Source organism: Chaetura pelagica, unplaced genomic scaffold (assembly GCF_000747805.2).
Source record: "Chaetura pelagica isolate M959 unplaced genomic scaffold, ChaPel_1.0 scaffold423, whole genome shotgun sequence".
NCBI classification, from domain to species: domain Eukaryota; kingdom Metazoa; phylum Chordata; class Aves; order Apodiformes; family Apodidae; genus Chaetura; species Chaetura pelagica.
The window spans coordinates 518,070-527,034 of NW_009952686.1; the positions used below are offsets into that span (position 1 = coordinate 518,070).

Below are 8,965 nucleotides of genomic sequence, written 5' to 3' on the forward strand. Positions count from 1 at the left end.
CAGGATCAGCATTTAATTAAGATGTGTTCATGTACATACTCAGCTTTTAGATGTTTAGAAATGCAAAACAGTACACAGAATGATGGAATTTCACATAATTAACATCTCCAGGCTTCATGAAGAACCTCTCAGTGTTCCCATGAGAGCTCACAAAGGCATGAGAATCCCATGCTAACAATAAACCTAGATACAGCACCTCAGCCAAAGCACATACAGAACTGTGCACTATTATTTCAATTGTTCCAGCAGCTTAGAAGATAAACTATATCCCTAACAAAACAAACACCCATAATAAGGGATAACAATGAGAAGGGATATTGTCTTTAAGTAGAAGGAAGTTTAACATTGAAGTTTTAGTATATGATACTTAATTAAAAGCTTGCAGGTGAGAAATTAAGTCAACTAAGTAATTAGTTCAATGGATGGAGATAAACATTTAAGAAAGGTCAGACCATAATAATCTCATTAATGCTGAATATTATTGAAAAGAGTTTCCTGCAAACTTGTTTATGGAGCTAAAGATTATCTACAGTGTAAGTTCTTACAGATGGGTTGTCTATGCTAATTCGTATACACTTTTCATCTGTAGCCTCATCTACACAACAGGCTGGGTCATCTAAGAAGCCATGAGCCTGGAAACAGTGATGTCCAAGTTGCTGAGCTCTACAGATATTTTCCTCATTAGCTCTGCAGAACGGAGACTTAAAGGCTTCTTACACTTTGCTGTCTGTCCAGCAGCCTGCCACTGAGACATTCTCAGGGCTTAACTGGACTCTACAGCCCACAGCCAGACTGCCACACAGTCAGTAAGTTCCTTGGAAGATGAAGAGCTAGAAGACACACTTTTGTGTGAGATACACCCTAAATATCCCAGAGATGGAGACATTTTGGTGTTTTCCAAACAAATGCCGCCACCTGGTGTTCAGGTATATGCTTTGAAGAGACCTTGGAGAAGGAAGAAAGCAGGGAATGGACATCAGCCAGTCATCACTGCCTTGCCAGGTGCTGAGGGGGGGTAAGTAGGGATTTGACTGGACTAAGAGGAATAACAATAGACTTAATAACCCAGCATTTTCGGTGATTGTCTCATTTTATGTAGATCAAGCATGACACGTGGCAGTGTCTGACACCTTTGAGGAGGGTCACGAACAGTGACATTCATACTGATTACCAGTGATAGGGAACAAAATGACTTATTCACTATGAACACTAAAGATCTAGTGCTTCTAGAGATTAAATCCAGATTTGACACAGCCCAGTACCCCGTGGATTCAGGGGTGAATGAAAGACCAACAACCAGTTTTAAAAGACAGATGATTGGAGGAATCATAGAATGGTTTGGGTTGGGAGGGACCGTAAAGATCATCTAGTTCCAAGGAGCTTGAGCTCTAGCCAGGAGGTAGTCCCAAAGGAGAAAATCCTCCACTTCTCCACAGCAGCTTCCTCTGCCAACACACCCAATCTTAGCCTAAAGGTGTTTATGTCCTACAACTAAACCATGACTTGGAAATGAAAAAGAACAATCCACTGGATACTGTTCATTTGTTTTGACATTCATACATACATACATCATATAAACCAACATAAACATAGTTCATATAAAACCTTGCAGGCTTTCATTTACTGAGATATCAACCTTTACTCCTCTAGCCAGTTCAAATTTCCAGACTTCCATTTCCACATCTACAGCCTAAGGGTGACTCTTAATAAAAATTTTGGAGGAAAATGCCTCCTCAAAGGATAGAATTTTTTCACTGAAGTGAAATTTCTGGTTATGTCCAGTTGTACAGCTTGCTAGGACAATGGATGCAACTCCCATGTTTCTAATGAGGAAAAAGTAGATAGGAAGTTAATGCTTAAATAATGCACAAAGGGCAACAGTCTGTATTAAATAAGTTAAACTCATACAAGCAGTGACAGTTTCAGCCTTGGTGCAGACAATGAGTTCAGATGCTTTTTACCAACGTATGTTTATAAAACAGCCCTAGCAGTCCTGAACGTATGATAGTATGGTGAAAAGCTTTTATCCCAAGTCTGTCTATTTAAGGCAAAATCAAAAGGAAACATAACCACCTGCTTTGCACACAGAAACAGTAATAAGCCTTACAGTAAAGTTTCTGACCCATCCTCAGTGCAGTGAGGATTGAAATGAGAAAACTAATTAACCTCTAAAAAAACAGAGACACCCCCTCCCCCCACCCCCATCGTATAACCAGTGTTATCAAACATTTAAGTCTTTAGTCAACAGTTTTTACCAGGGTCCTGAGGAACTCCATCAGCTCTCCATGGTTTGTAGATGAAGGTCTGAGAGAACTAAAATTGCAGTTGCTTAGCCACTGGAGGCAGTCGGTTGTGCTGTGTAGTATTTCATCAGTACGTATTTCATTCACTTCTGACTGCAGGTCTTTTAGACACTGTTCTATGCTAAAAAAAAACAAAACACAAACAAAATACAAACCAACAAACTACAAAATCACAGGATACTTTTCGCACCTTTGAGATAACGTAATTTTATATATTATTTAAAAAAAAAAAATAAATTCCAATTAATGTAACATCACTCCTTCTTTACAGATTAAAATGCTCTCAGAAAATGAAGCCTGAATTTGGAGGATTAACATTTAAATTAAGCTAGATTTAACTAGAGCTAGTCAAATTAGAGCTAAAATAAATTTCCTGCAGGCCAGACTCTACTATCCTCAGGTATTGCCTCACTTCTCAAAACCATCTTGTACTTTTTAGTAAAGTAGTTAGTTAATAAGGTATCATCCAATCTGAAATCTGGTCCTTGGTGCTTAATTAGCTACCACATTCAAAGGTGAATGTGTCATTTTGCTCTTTTAGCAATCAGCAGTTGTTTTATAATATGTTACATGTAGTAATGACTTCTTGAAGACCCATTGACACCACAGAAAATGCTGAACAGAATTTTAGAATCTGTTGTGCTGAGAAAGCAGATCTTCCCTTTTTTTTGGCATTATTTTATGAAAAGCTGAGTTTGTTTTCAAAGAGCTGATCTACTCCTCAATGTTCATCTAGAATCATAATCCTGTCTATGGAATCAGATTTGGCTGGCATGGTATTACAGGGATTTCATTTGCAAAAATCACAAGTGGTTATCCAAAATTATTTTATTTGTATTTGAGTGGACAGCTACATGAAAACATAAAACAAATAACAAAAATCCAGGAACAATCTCAAGCTAGATCTTTTCCTACAAAAACATCTTTTCAGCATTTCAGAACTACTTTTTTTTTTTTTTTTTTAAGCAGTGCTTAATATTTTATATAGTTTCAGTCAGAAAAAATAGTATTGAATAGATCTAGGCAGATCTAGGTTTAATACAAACAAATCCAACCATGAAGCTGATGTCAGTTTTGTTTTATTGAAGTGCAAAGTGATTCTCACTATCTGAATTTTATTTTGGAGTATATTAGTTATTCTATTTATGTTCTTACAGCTGATAAGGGATGCAAGGTTTAACACAAATTAAAATTTAGTTCTTTCCATCTCTGTAGAGTTAAGGAAGTCAATGAGACTCAGCTCTTTATAGGTATTTCAATGTCAGATACTTTCAATCATATTACTTTTTGTTTTTATGGCTTCAACCAAACAAGAAACTTGCCTATTACACTGCCACTCACCTCTCTTTTATATAGATAAAGTATGGCTGGTGGGTTCTTTTTAACTGCTCTCTAATGTTTTCAGACTTGACTGGTTTTGGCAACAGAAGATGAGAATAAGATTACAAAAACAGACAGGAAGAGGAGAAAAGGAGAACAAGAGGAAAGGGAAGAAAAGAAACTGGAAAACAATGTGTATTACAAGCTATAAGAAAAATAACAAATCAAAGACCTCCAGATTTCAAAAATTAATTGAGGATTTTTTTTTTTTTTTTAAAATTCACAACCCTGAATGAAGTTTTAAGCTTTTTCTGTATAACTCTTCTATGTGGAAAGGTATTCTGCACAGCACTGACTATACATCATCATTTAATTCTGCCTACAGTATTGTTTTCAGGATGTGAAAGAAGTATTTGTTTGATTTTCTACCGGGTTTTTTCCTTTATTGAATGATTTACATCTTATTCTTTTACAGAAATTATGCAGTGTACCCTAAATTCCTATTAGCTGTCTCACTATGATCTACAATAATAAAATAAATCAGTGTCATCTATATCTTTGGCAACTGAGTTTTTTAATTTAAATTGACATTTTTAAAAAGCAATAGAAAAAAAAGGAATTTATTACACTAAATTAAGTTTAGAGGTAAACAGAAGACTTTTGTTTTTATTTCTAAACTACCTATGAAAATCACAGATGTAAATTTATTTTTTTCTGAGAATGCCATCAAGACTTATAATCTGTAATGGGTTTCCCCTTGTGCCTTTGGTTTCTTTAAAATATAGTATTAAATATGAACAAGCTTAATATGAAAGTATTTGTACTGCATTAAGTACAAATACAGAATGAAAGGAGGACCATAAGAATGGAAGTGCAGAAGTGTAGCATCAGAAAAAATAAATAAATCCCTAAACTGAAAATAAAACTTCTAAAAATTTTTTTATCAAAATAATTACGTAATCTTTAACAGCTTCATCTCCCATTATCATTTGTATTTACTAAGAATTATGGGTATATTTTGTTCATGCTTAAAAAACATAAGGTAAACCATTTGAGGTGTACCTGCTCTATCCAAATGTAGAATAGAATCCCAGAATCATAGAATCATCAAGGTTGGAAATGACCATGAAGACCTACAAGTCCAACCATCCACCCTACAACCCCTAAGCAGTAAACCACCTTATGAAACACCACGTCTACCCCTATTTTTAACATCTCCAGGGATGGTGCCTCCACCACCTCCTTGGGCAGCCTGTTCCACTCCCTTAGCAAATAAATAACCACATCTCACACTTGCATTATTTTCAGAAACCAAATTCTGCAACTACAACTAAAATACACAAAAACTCTCAAAACTTATTAATACACAGGTGGCCTGCAAAACACTTCTATAGAATTGATGCAAAAGTCTCAACGCTTTCTCAGGTATGACTGAGTCCAAAACAAAGTGCACTGAAACAAGTATCTTCCCATCATCAAGTGACCTTACCAGCAGCACAAAGGACCTCTATGAGAAATAATGGTTCTCAGTCTGTGGCCCTCTCGGGTTCTTGATGGGACAGCTCAGCCATGGATACCAAAACTTGACAGAAGATTGGCATGCATCTTAACTTGTGAAACCTGCTCTCAGGACTGGGAAACTAAACGCTTTGTCCGTAGACCTTGGCTCCTGGGACACTGGCAAAGGCTCTTTCACTTGCTATGTTGAGGTGCCTGATTCAGCTACACCAAAGAGATGACAGCCCTGTGCATTATGGAAGGGACCACTGCTGTTGGTCTGTGCTAGCCAGCTTCAACTAGGGAGCAGTTTGTACACTCATCTTCAACACAGGAACCTGCGAGAGGGGTATCTGAGCCAAGCCTCATGCTGTGAACAGGCTACAGCCTTCTCAAAACCAGGTATTCAGGCAATTTTTCCCAACACTGATAAGGGGATTAGGCAGATAAATTTCAGCAGCCCTCTCTGTAGGCACAAATCTTGATAAACCTGTTCATTCAGTTTAATCCTTCTGTTCCAATAAAGTAAACACTGATTTAGGATTAAAACTGGTTTCCATGGAATAAAAATATTTTCAACCTGTTTACTTAAAGAGTACTGTAGGTAAACATGGTCTCAAAACCACTGCTGTTTCTTTTAGGATTTCTTTCATCAGTCTTACATAAACATGGTTAATTAGAGATACGTATTCCTTCACATTAATTACAACATTAAATGAAATATTTATCAATTTTGTTACCACTGGAAAAAAAACAAAACACATTTCAGTGGGTATTATCTCAGTTTAGCAAGCAATAATTTTAAATACAAGACTTTTGCCAAACAGTGTTAAAATTTTTCACACCATATAGTCTAGTATTTAAAGCCATAATTTCACATCAGTGTAGGGAGAAGGAGAGTTCTATTTCCTTATTTAGAAATAATATTTTCTTAACTTTTAAATAAAACTGTAAAAAATTTATCTAATTTTGAAGTGAAAAATATGCTTAAAGTATTTAATATTTTTTTATTCTTGAAACTACAACTACAAAAAACATACAGAATGTCAGATTCCTTTCTCCTCTCAAATAATCCTTTTTCATAAAGGTTTATCAGAAAATATATTTTAGTGCAGCAAATAAGCTCTTTTTTTTTAATCAATTGAGCAATCACCCCAGAAAATGTCAACTGACACTATACATGTACAATGGGAGTGCAAATTTTCTTAAATTGGAAAATGGAAATGGAAAACTACAACTGTATCTGTGTGCAACCCTATCTAAGTCAGGGATATAAGATTTGTAGCACAACAGGAAAATGAGATGTCAGTACTTGCAGAAGAGTTCAGTCCTGTGGTCCATATGTCTGTTTACTGATACACCCTCTGAAACTCTCAACCTTAATGATAATATGAAGCTGGTATTTGATGTTTTAGGTGCTCAGGTACCAATATTGAGACTTGGCTGAACCTAACCAAAAGGTATATAATTCTTCTGCTGGAAATTAATCTACTGGTACCACATTAAAAGAGCTGTTTCTGTTCAGATGGAAGGTCTCCATGTCCCTGACACTGGTCATTATGAGATGCCAAAGAACAAAATTTTTAAACAGTTAAGATTTCTCAGCATATTTTCTTTATCTTTGACACGGGACTTATATCAGATAGTACCCTAGTACAAAATAGCCCTCATTTATTTTCTCTCCCACAGATGATTCCACCTTTCTTTGAAACTGTCTGAACTGTTGAGACACAAACAGAAAAAAGCAGTCAACAAAACACTACACAAGGAATGAAATATATTCTCTCTAGGCATATACAGTCTAAGGGTTATGATCTGGTGGCAATTACAGAGACATGGTGGGACAGCTTACATGACTGCAATGTGGTAACGGATGGCTCTGTCCTTTTTAGGAAAGACAGGTCAGCAAGGCAAGGTGGTGGAGTTGCTCTTTATGTGAGAGAGTGACTAGAAAGTACGGAATTCTGTCCAGGGGCAGATGAGGAGGCACGGGTGATATGGTTGTGAGGGTCTACTACAGACCTCCTGATCAGGACGAAGGAGTTGATGAGGCTTTCTACAGGCAGCTGAAAGCAGCCTCACAACTACAGGCCTTGGTCCTCATGGGGGATTTTAACTACCCCGATATCTGCTGGAACACAGTCTTTCACAGTCTAGGAGGTTCCTCCAGTGCATTGATGATAACATCTTGATACAAATGGTGGACAAACACACTAGGAGAGGAGCTGTTGGATCTTGTGCTCACCAACAAGGAGGGCCTTGTTGAAGCAGTGATGGTCAATGGCAGCCTTGGCTGCAGTGAGCATCAGATGGTGGAGTGCAGGATCCTCTAGGTCCTAGTAGGACCAGAACCCTGGGCTTCCGCAGGGCCAACTTCCATCAATTGTTAAGGGAAGTCCCATGGGACAGGGTACTAGATGGTAAAGGGGCTCAAGATAGTTGCTCAACATTCAAGGACCACTTCTTGCAAGCTCAGGATCAGAGCGTCCCAATGGGTAGGAAATCAGGAAAGGGAGCCAGGAGACCTGCATGGTTAAACAAGGAACTGCTGGGCAAACTCAAGTGGAAAAAGAAAATCTATAGATCATGGAAGGAGGGGCTAGTCACTTGGGAGGAATATAGGACTGTTGTCAGAGGATGTAGGGAAGCAATCTGGAAAGCTAAGGCCTCCTTGGAACTGAACCTTGGTAGGGAGGTCAAGGACAATAGAAAGGGCTTCTTTAAATACACTGCAGATAGAACTAACACCAGAGGCAATCACTGCCCACTGCTGAATGAGGTGGGTGTCCTGGTGACAGAGGATATAAAGAAGGCAGAGGTGCTGAATGCCTTCTTTGCCTCTGTCTTTACTCCTGCAGACTCTGCCCAGGAGCTTCAGATCCATAAAGACCTAGAAGAACTCAAGATAAAGGAGGAGTTTGACATGGTAGATGAGGATTGGGTTAGGGATCAGTTGAGTAATCTGGACATCCATAAATCAATGGGTCCGGATGGAATGCATCCAAGGGTGCTGAGGGAGCTGGAGGAGGTCATTGCTAGGCCACTCTCCATCATCTTCAGTAAGTCATGGGCAACAGGTGAGGTGCCTGAGGACTGGAGGATAGCAAATGTCACTCCAGTCTACAAGAAGGGCAAGAAGGAGGACCTGGGTAACTATAGACTGGTCAGCCTCACCTCCATCCCTGGAAAGGTGATGGAACAACTTGTTCTTGGCACTATCTCGAGGCATATCAAGGACATGGGGCTTATTAAGAGCTACTATGAGGAAGTAACTAGGTGGATAGATTATGGTAGGGTAGTAGATGTGGCATATGTCGATTTCAGTAAAGCATTTGACACTGTCTCCCACAGAATCCTCATAGATAAACTGAGGAAGTGTGGTCCTGATGGTCAGGTAGTGAGATGGATCAAGAGCTGGCTGAAAGGAAGAAGTCAGAGAGTTGTGGTCAATGGGACAGAATCTAGTTGGAAGTCTGTGACCAGTGGAGTCCCTCAGGGGTCGGTACTGGGACTGGTGTTGTTCCATATTTTCATCAATGACCTGGGTGAGGGAACAGAGTGTGACCTCAGCAAGTTTGCTGATGACACAAAACTGAGAGGAGTGGCTGACACACCAGAGGGTTGTGCTGCCATTCAGGGAGACCTGGACAGGCTGGAGAGTTGGTGGGGAGAAACCTGATGAAGTTCAACAAGGGCAAGTGCAGAGTCTTGCATCTGGGGAAGAACAACCCCAGGTACCAGTACAGGTTGGGGACTGACCTGCTGGAGAGCTGGGTAGGAGAAAGGGATCTGGGGGTCCTGGTGGGCAGGAGGATGAGCATGAGCCAGCAATGTGCCCTGGTGGC

At 39.0% G+C, this 8,965-nt stretch overlaps 1 protein-coding gene across 1 annotated transcript in view; it reads right to left on the reverse strand.

Moving 5' to 3' along the window:
• Window positions 1-8,965, reverse strand: part of KIAA0825 (KIAA0825 ortholog) — a 19,170-nt gene that overhangs the window by 3,673 nt on the left and 6,532 nt on the right. The window contains exon 2 of the mRNA XM_009993780.1: window positions 2,256-2,424. Coding sequence (XP_009992082.1) covers window positions 2,256-2,424 — 169 coding nt within the window. The remainder of the gene's footprint in view (window positions 1-2,255; window positions 2,425-8,965) is intronic.